The sequence below is a fragment of the Telmatherina bonti genome (assembly GCF_933228915.1).
Source record: "Telmatherina bonti genome assembly, chromosome: 4".
Classification (NCBI taxonomy): domain Eukaryota; kingdom Metazoa; phylum Chordata; class Actinopteri; order Atheriniformes; family Telmatherinidae; genus Telmatherina; species Telmatherina bonti.
In genome coordinates, this window is record NC_136622.1 from 35052248 (window position 1) to 35075213 (window position 22966).

Sequence of the window (22966 nt, forward strand, 5' to 3'; positions counted from 1 at the left end):
AACTTCTACCTTTCTGATATAAAAATCAGACCTGTGGAGTCAGAGTGAAGTCATGCATTATCCGAACCGCTTAGTCCGATTAAAGGTCGCGGGGGAGCTGGAGCCGATCCCGGCAGTCTCCGGGCGAAAGGCGGGGTACACCCTGGACAGGTCGCCAGTCCATCGCAGGGCCAGAGTTGGGTTTAAATCAAAATTACATCAAGTTGTTATTCTCTTTATTTAACCAGCAAAAATTCTGTCTGCTAAGTTTTTCACAAACAATCCAGCAGATCCTGCTTGTTCGCATGTATTCTTATTAGGGTTGGAAAAACAATCAAATAGAAAAATCAGAAGTCGGGATTTTTTTGGTTCACAATTTTAAAATCAATTTTTTTTTCGCAATTGAAAAAAATTAATCTACTATAAAATGTATGTCATTTTTATTGTTTTTATTGATCTTTTTACTTGTCTTCTTGGGGATTATAGCAGCAGAATGATGGTCTGGCTACTGTGTTGTTTTTTCTTAATAGAAATCAAGAAAAATGACGAGTAAAAATAAGTTTTTTTACATTTTTTTGTTTTTAATCTACAAAAATCAGCAATATCGAAGAATTGTGAGAATCGCAATTTAAATTGAATCGGCACCCAAAATATCAGAATCGAATTTAATCGGGACAAAAGCACATTGTCACAGCCCTAATTCTTATGTTTGGGCTATGGTCTGGACTCTGGTCTAGGTCTGGACTCTGATCTGGACTCTGGTCTGGGATGCGGTCTGGACTCCTGTCCTGGACTCCGGTCCAGACTCCGGTCCAGACTCTGGTCCAGACTCCAGTCCTGGACTCTGGTCTGGACTAGTTGACCTGAATCTTTGGATCTTGTAGCTCCGCTTGTTTTTTTTTTTCTCTATGCCACAGGTATCATACTCCAGTCCTGGAGGACCAGTATGCTGCAGGTTTTTATAGTCTCCATGCTCCAACACACCTGACAGAAATTGATAAACAGGTTGACAAGAAGCTGTTGGATCCATTTGATTTGGATCAGCTGTGTTGGAGCAGGGAAACAACAGAAACCTCCCGGGTACCGGTCCTCCAGGACTGGAGTTTTACACCCCTCTATACGTATCCCAGATGTGTTCTGGGTCTAAACCGTAGTGGGGTTCTGTAAACCATCAGTAGGGTTTTAAAATCTATCCTGTGGCTGACTGGAAACCATGGAAACCAGTATAAACTGGAAACCAAACCAGTGTAAAGATGTTAAAACTGGTGTTGTGTGTTCAGATCTCTTAGTCCTAGTTAACGCTCCAGCAGCAACATCTGGATGAGCTGCAGATGTTTCATGCTGTCTGTAGGAAGTCCTGTTAAAAGACCGCTCCAGTCATCCAGTTAACTGGTTTTACTGGGAAGTGCTGTTAAAAGACCGCTCCAGTAATCCAGTCTACAGGTTTTACTGGGAAGTGCTGTTAAAAGACCGCTCCAGTAATCCAGTCTACTGGTTTTACTGGGAAGTGCTGTTAAAAGACCGCTCCAGTAATCCAGTCTACAGGTTTTACTGGGAAGTGCTGTTAAAAGACCGCTCCAGTAATCCAGTCTACTGGTTTTACTGGGAAGTGCTGTTAAAAGACCGCTCCAGTAATCCAGTCTACTGGTTTTACTGGGAAGTGCTGTTAAAAGACTGCTCCAGTCATCCAGTCTACTGGTTTTACTGGGAAGTGTTGTTAATTGTATGTTAACCTTACATTAACTCTATGTTAACCCTATGTTAACTATATGTCAACCATACGTTAACTCTACGTTAACCCTATGTTAACCCTGTGTTAACTCTGTTAACCCTACGTTAACCCACCATTAGCTCTATGTTAACCCTACGGTAATTCTATGCTAACCCTATGTTAACCCTATGTTAACCCTGTGTTAACTCTGTTAAACCTATGTTAACCCTATGTTAACCCACCATTAGCTCTATGTTAACCCTACGGTAATTCTATGCTAACCCTATGTTAACCCTATGTTAATCCTGTGTTAACCCCACGTTAACACTACGTTAACCCTATGTTAACCCTACATTAACTTTATGTTAACCCTGCAGATAGATGTGCTCAGTCTGAAACAGCGTTGTGCCATCACCAGGAGAGAGCTAGCAGTGCGACTCTCACCAAATGTTGCCCACATCAAACAAAGCTGCGATACCAAGGTAGGATAGAGCAAAGCGGATCGGGACTCATCTAAATCTTGGTTTGTATTCACTGTTTTTTCTGGTTTTCCAGGTGCAGCAGCTGATGAAGGCAGCGAGGAACGGTACCAAGGATGGTTTAGAGAAAACTAAGTTAGCCATGTTTCGTAAAGTCTCCTTCCTGCAGAGTAAAGACTCCTCAGGTACAGAGTCAAGCAGACTGCTCGCACTGTAAAAATGTTTCATCTAGTTATTAATATGCTGGAGTGCAAAATGTTGAATCAATATAAATAAGAGAAGGATTTCATGATGCCTTGAACCTCTACTAACAACCAATAAGGAGCAATCATGCGCCACTGAATGCAACTAAACAACTTTCTGAAAAATTATTTAAAAAACGTAAAAAGCATGTTAAACTATAACGTCCAGTCCGTGTCAAAACATTTCACATGTTTCATTTAATTTTCTCTTTTTTTGGCTCTTATGTTGAATATTTCTTAACTTATTCAGGAATAATGAAAAGTTAGAAAAAAAAATTTTGTCTCATGTCAGCTTGGTGATCGGTCACAGTTCCTCATGTGAGGAAAAACCAGCTTTCAGACCTCATATCAATAAAATCCATTTACCGCGTAGTTTCAGTGGACTGGTCGATGTTGGGAAATTATTGTTAAAATTACAAAAAGTCAGAAAGATTACAACATTTTAACAGCTGAGAGTTTCTGCAGATCTGTAGTTTTCTGGGAGTTTCCACATAAAGGAGCATAAAAACTGAACGCTGATAAATAAACTTCCACAACCTCATGTACTTACAGTAAATTAGGATTTATATTTATATTAGATCTGTTTTATGTATATCTATAATCTAAATGCATATCCTAATTGTATTTATCATGAGCTATATCTAAATTCTATATCCATTTTATTCATGTTTTCATAGAGGTCAGGGAGACCAGCACCATAATGATTATCATTAGAATAATAAGTTCATTACAAACCATCAATATAATGATCATAATGTTTAACTGTCTTTAAAACCTTTTATTATTTATTATAAATCATAATAATAAACTTTTGATTGAAATATAAACATCATTATGAAAGACTTTATTTTTATGCTCAGGCAGACCATAAAATCCGCCTGCATATAGATCTAAATAGATCTATTTAGATGTATTAGATGTATTTAGATGTATAGATGTAATCTAAATTCTATCTGTCCTCTTAATGTTTAACCCTTTCATATATGGTGGTCCTGTAGTAGACACCTATTTACAAGCTTTTTCCTGCATATTCATGAATGAGGAGGGTATTTTTGTAAATAAACCACTGAGTCATGCAACACGTTTCCATTCACTGGAGAATAAATAAATATATGATACAATTAAACATAATGTAATTATGCAAGTTTGCCTCTGTGATAAATAGAAAAAGAAAATGATACAGCTATATTTTATTGACGATTTACATATTATAATTATTATTATTATACAATATTTTATAAACATTTTATAGAATATATTAAAATAAATAATAAATCATGATAAATTCTAAATATCACTAATGAACAAAAAAGTATCAGTCCATATGTCTGTAGAGGTAAAATACTGTATTTAAAATAATGTTGCATTGTTTTGTTTTTTTTTATTAATTAACGCATGAAGGAGTTAAATTATATTAGATTAGAAGTTTATAAAAAATTTTTTAGTTCTTTAAGGAAACAACTTTTATTTTTGTCATAAATCCAACTTGTTAGATATTTTTGTACATTTTGAAATGTTTTTCTGTGTCTTTCTCCATCAGTAAGGTCTTTGTGTTTTCTGTGACAGGCGACGGGAAGGATGATACAGGTTACATGGACGTGTCAGTGTGTGAGCTGAAGCACCCTCCAGCCAAGCTCTGCCCGATGCCGGAGGGGCTCAGCAGTCAGCAGGTGTGTATCGCGTCAGCGACCATTGCACTGATGAGCTCTGATTTTTTTCACCAATCTGACTGAGGTTCAGTCAGTGCTTCAAACCGAGGCACATCCACCCCTAACCCTTCCCCAGCGCAGTGTTTTAGCTACAGGCCTCCACCACAAACTTTAGCTTAATCAGACGAAACAACGAAAACTAACTTAAGATCAAACTCAAAACTCTTTTTTTACTAAACAAATGGACTTAAACATCTTAATCCGTTTCATATCTCTGTCCAAATTATAAACTATAAACATAAACTAATTTCTTTTCCAGATTAACCAGTTCAGTTCTGAATCCGGGTTCATTAGAGACCCCTCTGACTTCTACCTCATGAATGCCGCGTGTATCATATTTGATGCGTATTTAAAGATCTTTTATTTTGTTTCATGGTTGAAAATAACTGAGGCACCATTTGCACTACAAAAATGATGACATGACATGGAAATAAACATTAAAAATATGACAGATATTTGGTTTATTTATGTATTTTTTTGTTAAATAAAGTCATACATTTTAAACATGTGATTTTTTTTCACATATTTTTAAGGGTCAAATCAATTTTAATTGTTTTATTTTTCTAATATTTTTTTTGAGGAAAATGTGCTTTTTTATGTAAAACGTGGTAAACTTTTAATCAACATCAAAATTCACACAACATGAACACAAACAGAAGGGGATGACACGTGGTTCTCTGGTAAACACTGAATAAATACAAACATAAGTAATAATAAATGACAAGTGGCATAAAAATGTGGAAACAACACAGATTTGCTCACATAAAGTGCAGCAACTTAAAAAGTGACATTTTTAAGGTCTGATTAAGTCGATCCCGACGTGCATTTAACAGTCTGACAGCTGTTTTTACCTTCCTGTCTGGTTGGTTCAGTCATGATCAGGGTCACTCTGCTGTCTTTTTTGTGTGTGTGTGTGTGTGTGTGTGTGTGTGTGTGTGTGTATAGACTTTTTCACCTGCAGCATCTGTCGCTGCAGCTGCACAACCATATTCTGTTGTCAAACCCTTCCTTCGCGTGCTTCCAAGTCAGACGCGCGTCGATCAGGACCACCCAGGGGCTCATTTTTCTTTACTTCCACTATTTTGACACCTTTTAGATCACCTGAATTGTCGTTACTTTTATCTTTAATACTGTCTACATGGAGGCGATGTCTGTCGTGGTTGTGAAGAGTTTTTACGAGGACAGATTGTATTTTTCTTAAGGATGGAGGTGATTTATTTCTTGGGGAACATAAATTAAATGTGTTTAATGTTTGTGAAGACTTGACCAGAGTTTTTCAGGCCAGTTGCCTGAAAGCGGTCTGTGGTCGAGGTTTTCCTGAAAACAGGAACCCGTTGCAGGAACAGGGTTGCTAATGGTGGAGGAGAAAGCTCCTGTTGCAGTTTGCAAGAATTAAATATCATTTTTATCACCAAAACAGTTCATTGGTTTAACCGGTCATAAACATGTTTAAATAAATGTGTCTATAATAAATGTCATAAATGTGTTTATCCTGCGGTTAAATGGATGCGATGCTTGTCACTCAGGTTGTCCGACGCCTCATCCTCAGCTCCATCGTGCAAAGTGAAATCAGCTACTTGGAATCGCTCAGAAGGATCCTGCAGGTGAGTGACGCCTCGGTTGTGTCACTAAAAATGAGGGAAAACTTTGCAGTACGGTCCTGCTAAAAGCAGACCAACATAATCACAGCTTTCTTTGCTTGTCAGGAGTACGAGAGGCCTTTGATGGAGCCTCACACGGGGATCCTGAACCCAAAGAAGGTGCGTCAGATCTTTTTCCGTCTGAAAGAGATCCATCAGTGTCACTCCATGTTCCAGATTGCCCTCGCGTCCCGCGTGGGGGACTGGGATCAGAGCGAGATGATCGGCGACCTGTTTGTGGCCTCAGTGAGTTTTTTCTTTCCTTCATTTGTATCTCAAGTTTTACTGTTTTTGTTCAGACTACACGTCTAAATAATGTCTTTCCCCAAAGATCCATAATAAATCTGATAATATCCATGATAAACCTGATTTTAAAGCCTTGTTAAAGTCATTATTTAATCAAATGGAAAAACATTTGATAAACTGAAGTAAAAAAAAATTCTCATCTTTTCAAACTGGAAAAGAATTTTCCCATATTTTAATTTAGTACTAATAAGCTACGATCAGAGAGGAAAAACCTCAGAAAACAATGAATCTAGGAGGGAAATTGCACGTCAGAAAGAATATGTAAACAGTAAATTGATAAATAAATATAACTATATAATGAAATATAACAAGCATTTGTATTAAGATCTAGATTTATTTTCTCTTTTATTTACAAATATATTTATTCTATTTTTAGCTAAGTTTTTTACTGAGTTCATCTCTATTTTTTGTCATTTATTTGTTGTACCCTTTATCTTTTTTGTAATATTATGTAGTTTTTTCAAAGTTCTCATTGCATTTTTTAGATAAAAAACCCATATCAATTTTATGTTTATTTTCTAATATTTTGTATAACTGCTGTCAATTGTTTTAAATTAACTCCCGTTTTTAGTTTGTAATCGCTGAGTTATTTTTATATATTTAAATAATGTTAATAAATAATCCTTTATTTTTTTATAATATTTTCCATTTAACAGTTTTTTCTGCATTTATTTAGTTTTTAATTAAAAAAATTTTTCTTGTCTTTTTTATTTGAACTTTTTCTGTTAAAAGTTCATACATTTTACATTTTATACATACAAATTGCTTGTTTTTTTTCTGTTTAATCTTTTTTTTTACTTTGTGATTAATGTGTTTATTTTGTTTTGTTTGTTTTCCCTTCACTATTTTGCATAAACCCCTTTTTCTTCTCCTCATTTTGTCCATTACTTTCATCTATTACTTTCCGTGTAACTTTTACTCTGATTAAATCAGATTTCAGTGTTTTACTTCCTTCCTCTGCTGTTGCTGTATGAAGAGATTTTTCTTACACTTATTTTACTTTCACTGCACAATTAAATCTGTTTTTGAACGCCTGAATTTGAGCTGAAAGTCATCACAGCAGCGCAGACGCTGAAAACCTTGAAACAGAAATGTGTTCCAGCTTTTAGAAGACAGAAAGCATTTAGAGTTTAACGTTTACACCAGTCTCGAGGTTTTGCTCGGACTTTCAGGCACTTTTGTGTCTTTTGCATAATTTATTGCATATTTCTCTGAAGCAGGTTGACATCTGCATCTTTAAACCAATCAGGATCTTCAGCAGAACGGTGACTTTTTTTAGACACCAGGAGAGTAAAGTAAAGCTCCTCTCATGCACATGAAGCCTACATTTGTATTCATTATTCTCTCCGCTACTCCCGGGACCTCAGTTCCGGTTTCTTATCTCTGACATGTGAATGTCAGCTGATATGACAATAACGTCCCTTGTAAATACTTTTAGGTTTTAATCAGCATGCTAACAAAGACGTTGCAGGCGATTATATTGACATTATAGTGATGTGAGTCCTTGTCCTCCACAGTTTTCTAAGTCCATGGTGTTGAGCGTGTACAGTGACTACATCAACAACTTCACCAACGCCATGGTGCTCATCAAAAAGGCCTGCATGAGTAAACCTGCTTTCCTGGACTTTCTGAAGGTGTTCACACTTTGACATTTCCACCCCATCATCTCACGTTTCATTTTTTATCAGCTAATGAAACATTAGAGCGGACCTGCTCGGGATCTTCTCTGCTTTGTTGGACATAGCTGGTTCATTTCCACTCACATTTAAGATTTTTTTTTTTCACTTTTTTTTATTCTTTCAGCCAACAAAATGAATGTTTATCCAAGACTATCATGGAGATTATGACTATGCCTGATGTAAATGTTGTTTTAATAGTTTTCATTACATCTGTGGGGTTGATAAGTAGCTTTAACAGCAGTACCAACAGCTTCTTCAACCCTCTGGCATTCACCCAAAGCATCCTACCTGCAACCCACTGGAATGCCAAAGTGTTAATCTTGTTCTCTAAGACTGTTTCTGTGCTGTTCTTGGGCCTTAAAAGGCAGATGGAATAAGTCAAGCTACACAATATGTAGTCCAACAACACTGATGGAGTCTCTCATTGTGTCTTTTAGAAGAAACAGGCGTCCAGTCCAGACAGGATCACTCTGTACGGCCTGATGGTGAAGCCCATCCAACGCTTCCCTCAGTTCATCCTGCTGCTGCAGGTGAGAACACGCTCTTTTCCTGCCACGTCTTCTCCTGCCTACATGAAAACCTGCCTCCATGTCAAGCCCAGAAAGTTCCTGCTCGGTTGGTTTTTCCTTGTTAAAGCTCCTCGTTGTGTTGCAGGACATGTTGAAGAACACTCCGAAGTCCCACAGCGACCGCCTGCCTCTGCAGCTGGCGCTCACCGAGCTGGAGACCCTGGCGGAGAAACTGAATGAGCAGAAGCGCTTGTCAGATCAAGATGCTGAGATCCAGCTGTTGGCTCACAGTATGGGCGGTCGCAATCTTACCAAGGTGAGACAGTAGCTGCATTTCCATCAGCTCTAGAACTCCACAAAACCTAAAATGGTCACGGTAAATCTACGTTTAAATTATCTCTTAAATACCGTTAAGATGTTTTACAGTGTCGAGATGTTTTTTTTAAGATGTTCTGATATAAAAGTATATGGCAAAAGTGTAATGGAGACACTTTTTTTGCATCTGTGCGTCCTCGGACATGACGGGGGTCATGTGACCAGTTCATTTCCAGTAAAGACGGCGCAGCATAGAGCAAGCAACAGCGATTTTCAGAGTTTTACAATGAATTAGAAAGTCAAATGATGGAGAAAAGCTTAGAAAAACTGCAGCAAATACTCCTCAAGAAGTAGAAACAATCCAAAAAACACTACGTCGAACCTTGCATGAGCTCCAATTCTGCGAATGCGAACTGCGACTTATGCGCTAAACACTGTTTCCGTGGAAACACCTGCAAATTACAATTGCTGTTTGTCCAAATTTTTTTAAAAATTGCTTTTATTTTGAGAAAAACTGTGGTGGAAACGCAGCCAATGAAATACACAAGCAGAGTTGTTACGTAAGGCTCGACAGAGAAGACGGATACACTGATGGACGGACATTTTCTTCCGTCTCCTGCATCGGTTACGCAGTAATTTGGTCCATTTTCAAGGGGCTAAGCTAGCCGTCACTTGACGCATAAAACGGTGCAATACCACTGTAATCCACATGGGGCAGTGTTGAGCTGTGTAGTTGACAACCATTGAAAGGAACAAACCAGAGAAGAAGAGGAACAGAAGATGACGCAGAAAGCACCAAATAAAGATAGAAAGCACCCGAAGAAAAAGCAGAAGTTTAGAACAACAAAAAAAAACTATGGTTTTATTATTGTATTTGTCATCATTTCAGACGGTTGTAAACAACTTTACAGTGGTGCATTACCGCTACCATTCGATGTCAAAACGCGAAAGTGAACTCTGAGCTCAGTACAGCCCACTAGTGGATGACCTGACTTAACAACAATAGCAACGTAAAAGGTACATGGAGGTATGAGGGCGGAGACGTATGACTCCGTTTAAAATGGACATCCGTGTGTAAGGGAGCATAAACAGGCCTTTGAGTGAATAAAAAATGTTTTGAGGCCTAAATCCTTTCATCCTACATGAACATGGACTCCCTGTGCTTAGAAAATTACTTCAGTCATCAAAAATCTGTTTAACTGAAACATTTCTTGTGATTTTCTGGATGCTGGTCAGTTTTTAGTTCATGTTGGACCCTTTGTTGTTCCATTTAATTCAATTCAATTCAATTCAGCTTTATTTATATAGCATCAAATCACGGCGATGCCATCTCAAGACGCTTTACAGATAGAAAAAAAGCCGATTCATGATAGCCTATATAAGGAAACCAACAGATTGAGTTGGAGGGACCAACTCAATCTCTGTAAAACTTTCTGCTTTAGCCGAGTTCGGCCGCTCCACCGTTGCAGACTATGTTGTTGTATGGAGGCGTATGTATGTATGTGGAGGCGCTGCAGCTGCTGATATGAGCTGTCTGAGGTCTGTTTGTGAGGAAGTCTGGTATCTGCCTGCAGAGCGATGCACACAGAGCTCAGTTTGCAGTTTCATGTGTAAAAAGCTGAACTGAAATCAACTTTTCTTATGTACAAGGTACGTTGGCTTGCCAAGGTATTTGGTTTTCAGCAGAATGATTGTCTGGCTGCCGTTTTGTGCTGAATAAGTTTACTCTTCCAAGAGGAGAATTTTGGATATGAAGCTCCCTTTTGATTCTTACATCTTATTCTTTATTTTATTATTTACATCATAAAGTTGTTGTTTTGCCATTTCTGCTCATAACCGCTGGACCAGACTGGACCGGAGGGAGAGAGACAGGGGAGGGAAAGGGTGGGAAGAGAAAAAAATGGATAAAAAGGAAGAGCAAAACAAAAAGCAGAAAACAAACCAGAGCGACTGCAACAAATCCTAAACAGACTCAACATCTTCTACGCCTGGAAAGACACGTTCAGTGTTCTGAAGCCTCTAAGAAAACACAGCGGACATCATCCGGAGGAAAAACTGTAAAAACCTGGAACAACTCTGAACAGAGATACAACCACTATGTGTGTGTAGGCGTGTGTGTGTGTGTGTGTGTGTGTGTGTATACTACACAGTAGAGTTGGGTTGAGTGAATCATGCAAATGCAACCACAGCCCCTCCAAAGTTCAGGGGTCGGCCAAGACAGCCCAAGTCCCAGGCAAAGCAGCAGGCAACGCAGAGCGGAGCGGAGATCTGTGCAGATCTTGATAGGCTGTTGGATCCATTTGAATCAGGTGTGTTGAAATAGGGAAACATGGAAAACCTGCAGGATTCCAGCCAATGAAAACCCGGGTTCCCTACTGCTGGTTTAGAGACATCACTGTCCATACTCGTCTCTACACATGAATCTCCATAACAGAGCACTTCAGCCCCCTACTGGGCATGAATGGCAATTACATCATGATCCTCACTACACACACACACACACACACACACATCTGTGGAGTTACTTGTGATGTATCTGAACATTCACTCAATACATTCAGCACCTTCGTTTCTCTATAATCACACAACAATTAGTGACAAAATGCATATTTTCCGTACTGATGTGGTTCTGCATGGCCAAACGTGCAGAACTAAGTCATCTATCTCCACTTAAAATGATTTTACTGATGCGTTGACATTTTTATTTTTAGCTGTTAGGAAGTCGTCAGGAGAAGCTGAATAATTTATTCTGAAAGACACAATGAAGATTTGGGGAATTTCACATCAATGTGGCATGTAGACACTGAGGGACCCTGTGGTGGAACAAAGCAAGGAAAGTTAAAGTGCTTTGCATGTACAAATCTGCAGACCTGCACCTTTATCATTGCTGAAATAGATAAGGCACTATGGACTGCGCTAGAACTGAACAATGCTGCTTTCTGACATGCAATGATGTAAGAAGTTTGACGGAGATTGTGTGTAACATGTCGTATAATCAGTGAACTGCTTTGCATTTGCAGCTGCTGAACTCAGAGCAGAGGAAGCTGATTCAGTGTGAACTGCTGACGGAGATGGTCTATGGAGATAAAGGTCAAATTCTCAAGTCAAAGGAGCGAAAGGTCTTTCTCCTCAACGACACCTTAATTTGTGCAAATGTCAACATGAAGTAAGTACCATCCATCTTCAGCCCAGAAGAGACTGATCTGCACGGACTGCATGTACAGTTGTGCTCATATGTCTTCATCCCCTTTCATTAAAGAAAAGCTGAATTTACAACAGTCATTCATTCATTCATTTTCCGAACCGCTTATTCCAATTCAGGGTCGCGGGGAAGCTGGAGCCTATCCCAGCTGGCTTTGGGCGACAGGCAGGGTACACCCTGGACAGCTCGCCAGTCCATCGCAGGGCCACACACAGAGAGACGAACAACCACTCACGCTCACACTCACTCCTAGGGGCAATTTAGAGTAACCAATTAACCTAACATGCATGTGTTTGGATGGTGGGAGGAAGCCGGAGTACCTGGAGAGAACCCATGCATACACGAGGAGAACATGCAGACTCCACACAGAAAGGCCACTGACCAAACCAGCCAAGGATCGAACCAGTGACCTTCTTGCTGTGAGGCCACAGTGCTAACCACTGCGCCACCGTGCAGCCTGAATTTACAACAGTCACTCAAATAACTGGAGACTTAAAAAGGAACAATAACTAAAAATTTGCAAAAATATCATTTAGTAATATAAGACACTGTTTTTTCATTTCATTGAGTTGAAGAAAAAAAACAAAAAAAAAAAACAAATGTGTCCTGGACAAATGAGAGACTTTTCTGTTGAACAGTGGGACAAAATACCTGCCAACAGGTGCAGAAGTCTGACTGAGAGGAACAGAAAACACCTGACTGGAGCGGAAGCATTAAAGGATTGTTCAACTAAATATTACTTTATGACTGATGTAATATGTGATAAATTATCTAATTTGTTTGCTTTTTAAAAAAATATATTTCTATTGAACGAGAATTAGAAAATAATGTAATGATTTTCATAAAATGTTTATTTATTATTACTTTAGTCAATTTCATCTTATTTTACAGGCAGCTGTTTTTTTTTTTTTTCCTTCTTTACTAAATAAATATGAGCACAACTGTATATGAAAATGTGTATTTTCAGTGTGCTAGTAGTCTATAAAAACTTAAGTATATTTTATTTCAGGCTTCGTTTTGATCAGATGAATGGCTGTAGCTGAGGATAAGGCAGAGATAGAGGGAGATTACTCCTCCTGCTTCATCCGAAGTGCAATCAGTCCCAAATGTCAAACTCTAAAGGTGTCCCCATCCAGAGGGGTTGTGCCTGAATTGTTTCTGATGGGCAGGATTTACAGATGCCACTAAACGGCTCAGAAGTTTCATGCCGTCTTGACTCAATCACAGGCGGTTAGATACTGAGAGCACACACACCGGAAAACCCTGTAGTAGTTAGTTGTTTTGATCCAACCACCACAAACATAGCTGAAAACAGTGAGAGTTGCTGCTTTTCTATCTGTCTGAACACCTTTTCATTTTCAAGCAGCAACACCAACCTTCGTTACTCCTGTAACAGCGAATAAAACCAAGCAGGGGGTCAGAGAGGACAGAATGCTTTCTGTAGGGATTTTAACATGTAAGGCGAAACAAAACGGGATAAATGTTAACATGTCGATGATGGCGGTTTTGTTCCACCAGAGGACCTCCTGATATCAGCAGCCTGGTTCCTGTTGGTCCCAAATACTCAGTGAAGTGGAGCGCCCCTCTGTCGCAGATTCAGGTGGTGGAGGCTGGACAGGACAGTCTTCAGAACAAAGATGGCACCATCACAACCAGAAGCCACAGCTCCAGCGGTACGTCCATGGCCACACAGGCCTTTTAGCGCTCGCCACACACACAATCACACACAATGGCAAATACTTTCCACAGAGCAGGATGCTTGTGCCCAACCAGGAAATTTAAGATTTAAAATGCTTTTCATGTGTCATGAGCAACAACAGATCACTATAATTAGCTAGCAGTCCTCAATTAAAGAAAAAACCAGCAAGCTTGTGGTAAATAACTTATTAGTTCTTCACCTGATGTGTTATAAATGTGTTAAAGACATTTTAGTGAGATCAGGAGTATAATATTCCATTAGTTTTGGGGCCACTTAAAGTGTTTAGGAGGTTTTCTGATGCCTCATTCCCAGCTCAGTAGGTCCTGTACCGTTTCAGATTCAGATCATTGGCCCACAGGTACACACTCAAAAACAGAGGTACCAGCTTGTACCTAAAAAGGTACAAATGCTTGTCGCTGGGGGTGTACTCTTTTGAGAGACATTTCTGTACCCTTCAGTTCTGGTCTATTTTTGTACCTTATTAAGTTCAACCTTACCTTATCAAGTTATGTTTTTTTTATGTTTTCCACAGCATTAGACCTGGTCCATGCAACTTAGTAATATTATCTTATCTTTAATCTAGAAATAATCTTCAAAAACTCAAAATACTGACGAGACATACACTTAGTTTGCAGCATCTGACCTTCATTGTCTGGTGTAGTAAATGACTGTTAAGTAGTACTACTGTCATCACTCAACTCTGCTCTAGTTTGTAACATTACAGCCATTAACATTACATTTTTCAATGCTGCAGGTACCCTTATGGTCGAAATGGTACAAATTTGTACTTTATGTCACTTTGAACCCTTTTTCGTACTCTGAAGGTGTGCTTCTGATCTCTAAAACACCAGTATTGTACTTTTGAGAGAACATTTCTTTAAAATGTACCTATAGGTACAGAAATGTCCTTATCTTGTACCTCTATTTTTGAGAGTGTAGGATGGAAGGAAACCAAGGTCAGAAACATCACTAATCTAACCAATCATGTCTGAGCAAATGCTAAAAAAAAAAAAAAATTAATAACTTTTCTCAGGTGAGATTGAATCTAGGCCAATAATTAGCAACAGTTGTGGGTCAAGAGTTTGTTTTTTCTATGTAAAAGTTTAATTCCAACAACCTTAAAGGCCTGTGATACTCATCCTGCCAGAGAAATATGTTGATCAAAGCCAATATGGAAGTTATCATTAAACAGACTGATTGGAGTTGAATCTAAAATACAACTTGTTGGTTTGGAGCAGGGGTGTTCAAACTTGGTCCTCGGCAGGGGGGCCGCTGTCCTGCAGGTTTTCCATGTATCCCAGTCATGAGTTTGGGAACACTTTCCTATTGCATTTAATACGAAAGTGCAAAAGAAACAAGCCATGTAACATTTTCATATGTGTACTGTTCAATTAATCATTTTGCATCCCATCAAGCAACTTATTAAGGCTTAATTCAAAACTATTCAGATTCTGGTTCAGTATGAAATCAGGATTCATTAATAAGTCAAGTTTTTTTTTTTTGAGAGAGGCTGAATTTGATTGCTTGTTTTCAGGTAAAGTGTTCTTAGGACCTCCAAGGCTGTACGAAGAGCTGGAGGAGCTGCAGCATGATCTGGCGGTGGTTGAGGAGGTCTCGCTCCTGGTGGGCACGCTCCATGGAGTCTACCAGGTTTTTGCTTTGTAGAGTTTACATATTAAGTTTCTGTTCCAATCAGAAAGGAATGAGTCCATCAAAATGCTGAAACAATCCTAGTTATTCTTCATTATACCATTTTTATTATCATCTCATTGCTTTCTGAATATATTGTTTTACTTTTTCCTTTATTTGCTTATCACTTGTCTTCCTCCAGTAAAAGTGTGAAATCTAAATATATCGGATTTCTATTAAACCCCATATTTCTTTAGCAATATTACTAAGGCAATGGATCAATTTTTACAACTTCCCACTAGAAAAAAATAAATATTTCAACCATATTTCCCAAATATAGGCCAGATATTCCTACAGATAAATGAATTTCTGAAGAAGACATTTCTCCGTTGTCCTCTTGTGGATGTCCACCACAGTTGTTTTTTCCCCCTCCTTCAACCACTGTAATATAACGATTAGAAACCGAACCTATACTACCTCCCTCTTGTGATGCTACACTGTCAGGTTTTTCAAAAAATCTCTGGTACCCACCAACTAGGAAGATCTGTATGGTTTGAAGTTTATTTTATGGAGAATATTTTAAATTAAAAATGAATTCTCATGCCTCATGTTTTCTCCTCTGTCGTTTGTCAGAATCTCAACACCACAGTGTCTCATGACTGGTGTCTAGCTCTGCAGAGGCTCATCCGTCTGAAAGAGGAGGAGATCCAGAATGCTAACAAGTGCTGCCTTCGTCTTTCCGTTCCAGGAAAACCTGACAAGTGAGTGTCAAGAGGTCAGGCTCGTAGCGAGCTTCTGGTTTGGTCACCTCTTTGCCAGCAAAGTTGCAGGAAAATGTTCTGAATCCTCATGTCTGCTACACCTGTCAGGTCTGGTCGTCCAGTGAGCATCATGGTGGTCTTCAACACTCCCAGCCCCCACAGTAAGATTTCCTGGGTGAACCGGCTTCACCTTGCTAAGATGGCCCAGAGTGAGTACAGTTCAGAGTTACAAAGAAATGTGCCTCATTCACCACTATCATCGTCTTAAATTTGTTCTTCAGTGGTTTTAAGACGTTTTTTAGGAAAACCCTCTGTCAGGTTCACAAATGCATTCATAGATTGCAAAACTGTCTGTATATATCCTTTATAAATTGGTGAAAATACCAGCTGGTACGACTTTGCATCGGTAAACACCCAAAAACTGCACATAAAAAGGTCAACATTTCTGCTCCATGGGCAAACAGCATGTGGTTACGGCGTAAGGGTGGGAAAATCTAATCGAAAAATAAAAAATCTGGATTTTTTTTTTTTGCTTCACAATATTAAAATCAATGGTTTTTTTTTTTTTTTAAAAATCGATTTTTTTTTTTCAATGAAATAAAATTAATCCACTATAATTTTTTTGTCATTTTTATTGGTTTTATTGATCTTTTTACTTGTCTTCTTGGGCATTATAGCAGCAGAATGATTATCTGGCTACTTTGTTGTTGTTTTCTAACTGAAATCAAGAAAAATTAGGAGCAAAAAAAAAGTTTTAGACTGTTTTTTTGTTTTTAATCTACAAAAATCAGCAATATTGAAGAATTTTAAAAATCGCAATTTAAATCTTACCAGCACCAAAAAAATCAGAATGGATTTGAATCGGGACAAAAGCATATTGTCACAGTCCTATTACGGCGTCTGCGCAGCCTTTTGCACCAGTGCTGTTAGGATGACCAGCAACAGAGTTGAATTCATCTAGACTCTGGCTTGAAATAAAAATACTTTCATTTTCCTCTACTTTCATTTGTTTTTAGCTGAGCAAGTCCAAAATCCAAAGATTTTGAAAATCAAATAGGATTTAAGAGCCAACTTTTTTTATAAGAACGGCTGGTAAATGAGGCCCATCGTACTCATACGACTTGTAGCTGAAGTCGCCCTAACCTGTGTGTGGTTTGTCTTCCCAGGGAAAGAAAACACTTCAGGGTGGGAATGTGCAGAAGAAGATGGGAAAATGAAAACTCTATTAAGTTTTCCAATGCTGACCTGCTCACTGCCCATTTTGCCTTCCACAACACACACAATGCAGGTGAGAGGAGAATTTCTGCTGACAAACTACAGAAGAGAGCAGCACTGATAAGAGAAAAAACATCCCAAACTAGCAATGTCAAGAAAAAAGATGCACAAGAAGTCTGGGCTTCTTGAAGTCTGAACACTTTGGGCTTAAAGAGGACAGTGAAGAGAAGTAGGAGGTGAAAAATTATGTGGCATTTTGGGAGAACTAAAACCGTATGTAGAACCCTTGACTGGAGCTCAAAAGCAGTGATGGGACAGACCTTTTTACTATTGGTTTTAATGTTGTGGCTGCTCAGTGTGCATGCATCTCCTTCGCTTCCCTGAGGAAGATGAAACTAGTCTTTTCCGTTTTCTCAGATGGACGCAGCTCTTCACAGTCCTTCACAGTCCAGTCTGCTTGGTTTCTGCTCCATCAGCACCTGCTTACCACAAGGTTACCTTTGGGTGAGTAAAACAAGCTTTTTTCCTCTTCACTGAACATCAAAATGACATCTGAAGACTCATTAAATGAATTGCTTCACAAAAAAAACAACTAAAGTCAGAACCTAAATGTAACTCTGCTATGATCGGGGGTTCTTTCAGTCGATCAGGTCCAGATGCAGCCACATGTGTGCCCTAAATGATTCAATCAGCTTAACTACTGAAAGAAACTGAATGAACATGTTTCTTCTTTCTTCCCTTGTAGCATGAGTGTTTCTAAAAGCATGAATATAAATAAACTTTAAAGACATTTAAAAAAGCTTTTTGTCCTTTAAAGACACACAACACAACGTTGGCTGACTTTTGAATGACAGCTAAATCAACATTTACTTTCCATCCTATCTCTTATCTGAGCTCTCTCTGGATACTAAAAGTCTGTCCTATGTTAACGCTGCTCTTGTCTCTTGATTTGTCCCTTTCTTTCAGTTTCCATCTCCTCCTTCGATTATGTCTTCTTGCATTTCTGTACAGAATTAGCCACAGTGCATGTTCACTGTACTGATATCCATAAAGCTGCAACTTCACCTTAGAAGCAGAGGCTATGAAGGGGGATTTCTCAAACCTTGCAACACTGCTGGGTTGCAAAAGCTCCAGAAATGTGCATAATACATGCCACTGTCCCATCAAACAAGCCAGAAATGCAGAGTTTTAAAGTTGGGAAGTTTTATGTTGTAGCTGTAATGTGCTGGTGAAACAGCACATAATACAACTGCAGTTTCCTAGAGCAGGGATCCCCAACTCCAGACCTGCTGCCATGTCCTGCAGGCTTTCAGTGTTTCCCTGCTCCAGTACGTCTGACTCAATCAATGGGTCATCAAGCAACTTGTGCAGACCAAACAATTGGATAACAGTTTCATTTGAACCAGGTGTGTTGCAGCAGGGAAACATTTTATAACCTGTAGGACACTGGCCTAAGAACTCCAGAGCTGGTTCAGAGTTTAGACATACTAAAAGTACCGTTTTTCTACAAAAATCACCTCATCCCAAAAGTTGTATCGTCTAATTTTGGTGTAACTGGGTCTAGTCTCGAATCGGCAACATCAGTGTTGGATTATTATATGTTGGAGTGTTTTATCTTCTCCTCAATGTTCTCTGATCCCTTCTTTTCCTGACATACATTTGTGTGCAAACATGTAAAGAAATCCTTTTAGCGAGGTCAGTTCCAGGTCTTGTTCTGACTTCACCACCAAAGCTAACCTAGATGCAAATACTTGCAGAACAGTTTGCTAGCTAACAGTCAGCTAAAAAGCTAGCTAGCTAGCTGGGTTAGCCAGTCTAAGAAATGTAAAGCAGCAGATGTGTTTATAACTTTCCAGAGCTGGGATGAGGTTTATGGCTCAGCATTAATCTGAGACTCACTGTTGCCAGATTTCTGATTTTGGAGCTGCTCTAAAAATCCTGTGCAGAAAGAAAACATTACAGTTTTGAGCAGCGAATGTCTAACAAACAACATTGTTTCTGTGCAAAAGTTGGATTTCTTAGACTTTTTAGTCATTAAATGAAAAGCTGAAAATCAGGAAACTCTGCATGTAGGGAACATTTTCTGCAGAGTGAATCCTCCCTGGAATAAACTGACATCAGCGACGTGTCGTGCTTTCATGGTGGGCAGGTCGCCAGTGGGGGGGGCACCTCCAACCACGGCCAAATACAGATGTTCTCCTTAAACCGTGCCACACCTCGCCTGGTCAAAACCCTTCCACTGAAGTCAGCCATCCTTTGCCTGGAGTATGTGAAGGAGCCATGTCCCAGCACAGAGGAAGAGGAGGAAGATGTCGAGAAGGCGCAGAGTGTAGCCAAGCTAGGAAACATCATCTGTGTTGGCCTGCAGGATGGCAGGTCAGTCATTCCGACTAACACCTGATTTGTTGTCATTTATGTATCAGTAATCACCAATACCATCAGTCATATCCCTCTTGACTTTTTATTGTTATGGATCTTCTTTGTACCAGTATCCTGGTTCACAGCTGTGTGGACACAACTGTTCAGTGTCTGCAGACCTTGGAGAGCCCTGACAGATGCCCAGTCCTCTGCCTCAAGCACTCAGCAGCTTTCCTCTTTGCTGGACTGGCCAATGGCAGGGTAGCATTGTTTCACAGAAAAACCGGAGGTAAGAGCTCCATGAAGCATGATGCTAGTTTGCATCGAGCAAAAAGACTGTGTCTGATACTCATATTAAACAATAGAAACTATTATAAACCGTGGACTATTGTTTTTCTCAGAGATGTTGTGGGACATGGACTCGTGCAAGCTGGTGAGCGTGGGCTCTGAACCAGTCTCCAGTCTGCTGACACTGGAAGACAGCGTATGGGCCAGCTGTGCCAATCAAGTTACTGTTATCCACGGAACCAGCCTCCACACACAGGTAGGATGTTTATTCTCGCTGCAGAAACTTCATTTTAAGCCAGTGGTTTTACCCTCAATGGCTGCCTTTTCAAATAGTTGGGCCTCATTTGAATGAATTATGTTTTTCTACCAGACAAACCAATCAGATGAACAAACCTCTGCAAGCAGAGCCACCAAGTCCCTTCTCTTCAAGTCTTATTATTTGGTCTTTTTATGAAGTTTAATTCTCCAGTTTTGATATATCAGAAGCTAAAGAAGCGTCCTCTCCACTGGCAGTCTGTAAACTATGTTAAACTGATGTGTATTTCCTAGGAATTTGAGGCTTCTGCACAGCATTTGAGCTGTTTCTTAAAAAAATATTTGTTCTTAAATCTACCTACGAGCTTCTGAAGAACATTGCGGCATTTGTGAAAGTCTTCAAAGATAACATATCATATAAAGAGTACAAAATTTGAAATAAAGTCTTTGGTTGCGTCCCATAAAACCCTGTCTTGGTCCCGTAATACATCTCTGACCTGCTCCCCGTGTAATCTGTACACTCAGATAACCAGATGCAGGTCTTTTGGTTGTTCTCAGAGTGAAATTCATGTCTGCTTAGGATGTTTGCAGTTATTTTGGTCCATATTTCTGGAAAAAAGACACCTGCTAACCTGAGGTTTGGTACAACAATGTATGCATTTAAAGCTGAACTTAAAATTTTCCTATTTTCACAACCCTACTAATAACTGAGGACTAAAGTATTTTCAGTTTCATTATGTGTCAACTATAGCTGCATGACCAAAGGAAGTCAGCACTAGAGCAATGCAGGTCGTGGTCTGCCACACCAGACAGAGCTCTGAAACAGTCATATGGGAATCTTTTAGACGTTTTCCTACGAAATGTTGTTGGCATTGTGGTACCACTGGACAACACAGGGGAAGGGCGGGGTTTAACGTCTGATATCACACACAGTACCAGTAACTCTGACTCTTTTTCAGTTGGTTTTGCTCTTTGGAAAAATATTTGAACAGCCTCATCTGAAACTGCAACCAGTATTTACTTTGTGACAGTGTGTAGACGACAGCCTGCATTGCTTAAAGCTTGTTCCATCCTCCACGACAAGTGAGAACTTTTGTTGTTCTCGAAGCCCCGAGAAGACAATGATGTCATTTTGTTCTCGTGGACGCATTTCTATTCTATTCTATTCTATTCTATTCTATTCTACAGTCATTTAGCAGACGCTTTTATCCAAACCGACATACATACATTACATATGAGTGAGAACAACACAAGCACGAAATCAAACAGTAGAGGACATTGTAGGAAGGTGCTGGTGGACTGTCCAGTTGTACGCAGGTCCTTCCATGAAGTGCTACAGGCTGTTTTTTTTGTTTTGTTTTATTTGTTTACTGCCTTCCCACCCCATAATACCATGTATGTTATAATACAAAGAATTAATACCATAAAGTTTGTTGCAAAGAACTGGGCTAAGTTCTCCAACTTTCCAATAAATACAGCTAAACTAAGTGTTGCAGTGCTCCTTGAAGAGCTGAGTCTTCAGCTTGCTTTTAAAAGTAGACAGGGACTCTGCAGAGCGGACAGAGTTTGGGAGATCATTCCACCATCGTGGCACAACAGAGGAAAAGAGTCTGGCTGGTGATTTAGTCCCACGAAGTGGTGGTAACACGAGGCGTCTTTCACTGGTGGAACGTAGCTGTGGAGAGGGAGTGTAGGCCTGGATTAGGGAATGAAGGTAGACGGGAGCTGTTTGAGTTATTGTTTTGGAAGCCAGAAGCAAGGCTTTAAATTTGATAGGTGCTGCAACCGGAAGCCAGTGAAGAGCGATTAGCAGCGGAGTGACATGAGCTCGTTTGGGTTGGTTGAAAACCAGATGCGTTCTGGATCATCTGTAGAGGTTTAACAGAGCAGGCAGGCAGACCTGCCAGTAGGGAATTGCAGTAATCGATGCGTGAGATGACTAGAGCCTGAACCATCAGCTGAGTGGTGTGTTCTGTCAGGTATGGTCTGATTCTCTTGATGTTGTAGAGAGCATATCGGCAGGTATTTGAAGCAGACTGAAACAGATGTTTTTTCTTGTTCTTGTGGCCTCGAGAGAAAGAACAGAGTTCTCATGGAGTATGTAAGAAGTGTTAGCGATGCTCTGAGAGATCTTAGCTTATGTAAGTGATTGGAAGGTTTCCATCCCAAATCAGCTTCTCTTGCTGAGATGATACCAAGTGCAAATTATTAAAATAACACTCATGATAAGATGAGCAAGGCAGTCTGGACTCTGATCAGGTCACCCTGATGGAGGCAGTGTGCCGTAATGCTTTTTCCATGCATTAGCCACTTTTAATGAAGGCGTTCAAATTTTGGCCCCCACATTATTTTTCCACTGTAAGAGCCCCTAGAAGGTTTTTCTTTACCCATCTACCAACAAAGAGCACTCTTTTTTATTTTGTTTTTTTGGGGTTTTTTTTTAGCAGTTGTAATAACTTTGTTTCTGCAGATGATAAAAATGTGAAATACAAGGCTAAAACATTATCCGAAAGACTTTAGGAGCTTATCGCATTAGCGCTACAAGACTGATGAGATCACATACCTACATCTTCTTCTAAGAGACGAACAAATCTTACAGTTTTTCAAATAGTTTAAGATAACATCTATTCTTGCCTGTTTTCATTTTTAATTCTTGTCTTCTTTCCTTTTTTAACCATATGTGTTTTTGTATTTTGCTTGTTTTTATTGTCTGTTGAGACAACAGATGGAAACTAGAATGTTTGCAATCTTAAAAAGGACTCAACAAACTATGTGAAACAAAAATGGGAAAAAGAAATGAACATTGTTGTTACAGAGGACATGTGAACAAGGATCTGGGAAATATAACGCTCAACAACCAATTCCAACACATGGCGGGACTTTTGTTGGAACGTCATTCGCTTCTTTATAACACTCAAACAAAAGTCTAAATTTAGCACGACCCCTACTTTGTGTTGGAGGAACTGCGGGGAAGCTGTGGCAGATCACGG

General features: G+C 39.4%; 1 protein-coding gene across 1 annotated transcript in view; it reads left to right on the forward strand.

Moving 5' to 3' along the window:
- Positions 1–22966, forward strand: part of LOC306755525 (rho guanine nucleotide exchange factor 10-like protein) — a 28004-nt gene that overhangs the window by 1644 nt on the left and 3394 nt on the right. Inside the window, exons 2-19 of the mRNA XM_079239937.1 lie at positions 2068–2172; positions 2246–2354; positions 3978–4081; positions 5647–5724; positions 5827–6006; positions 7584–7700; positions 8183–8275; positions 8400–8570; positions 11590–11735; positions 13290–13444; positions 15005–15120; positions 15733–15860; positions 15969–16069; positions 17027–17148; positions 17493–17579; positions 19225–19451; positions 19565–19722; positions 19835–19977. Of these exons, the coding sequence (XP_079096063.1) occupies positions 2258–2354; positions 3978–4081; positions 5647–5724; positions 5827–6006; positions 7584–7700; positions 8183–8275; positions 8400–8570; positions 11590–11735; positions 13290–13444; positions 15005–15120; positions 15733–15860; positions 15969–16069; positions 17027–17148; positions 17493–17579; positions 19225–19451; positions 19565–19722; positions 19835–19977 (2223 nt within the window). The 5' untranslated portion in view covers positions 2068–2172; positions 2246–2257. The remainder of the gene's footprint in view (positions 1–2067; positions 2173–2245; positions 2355–3977; positions 4082–5646; positions 5725–5826; positions 6007–7583; positions 7701–8182; positions 8276–8399; positions 8571–11589; positions 11736–13289; positions 13445–15004; positions 15121–15732; positions 15861–15968; positions 16070–17026; positions 17149–17492; positions 17580–19224; positions 19452–19564; positions 19723–19834; positions 19978–22966) is intronic.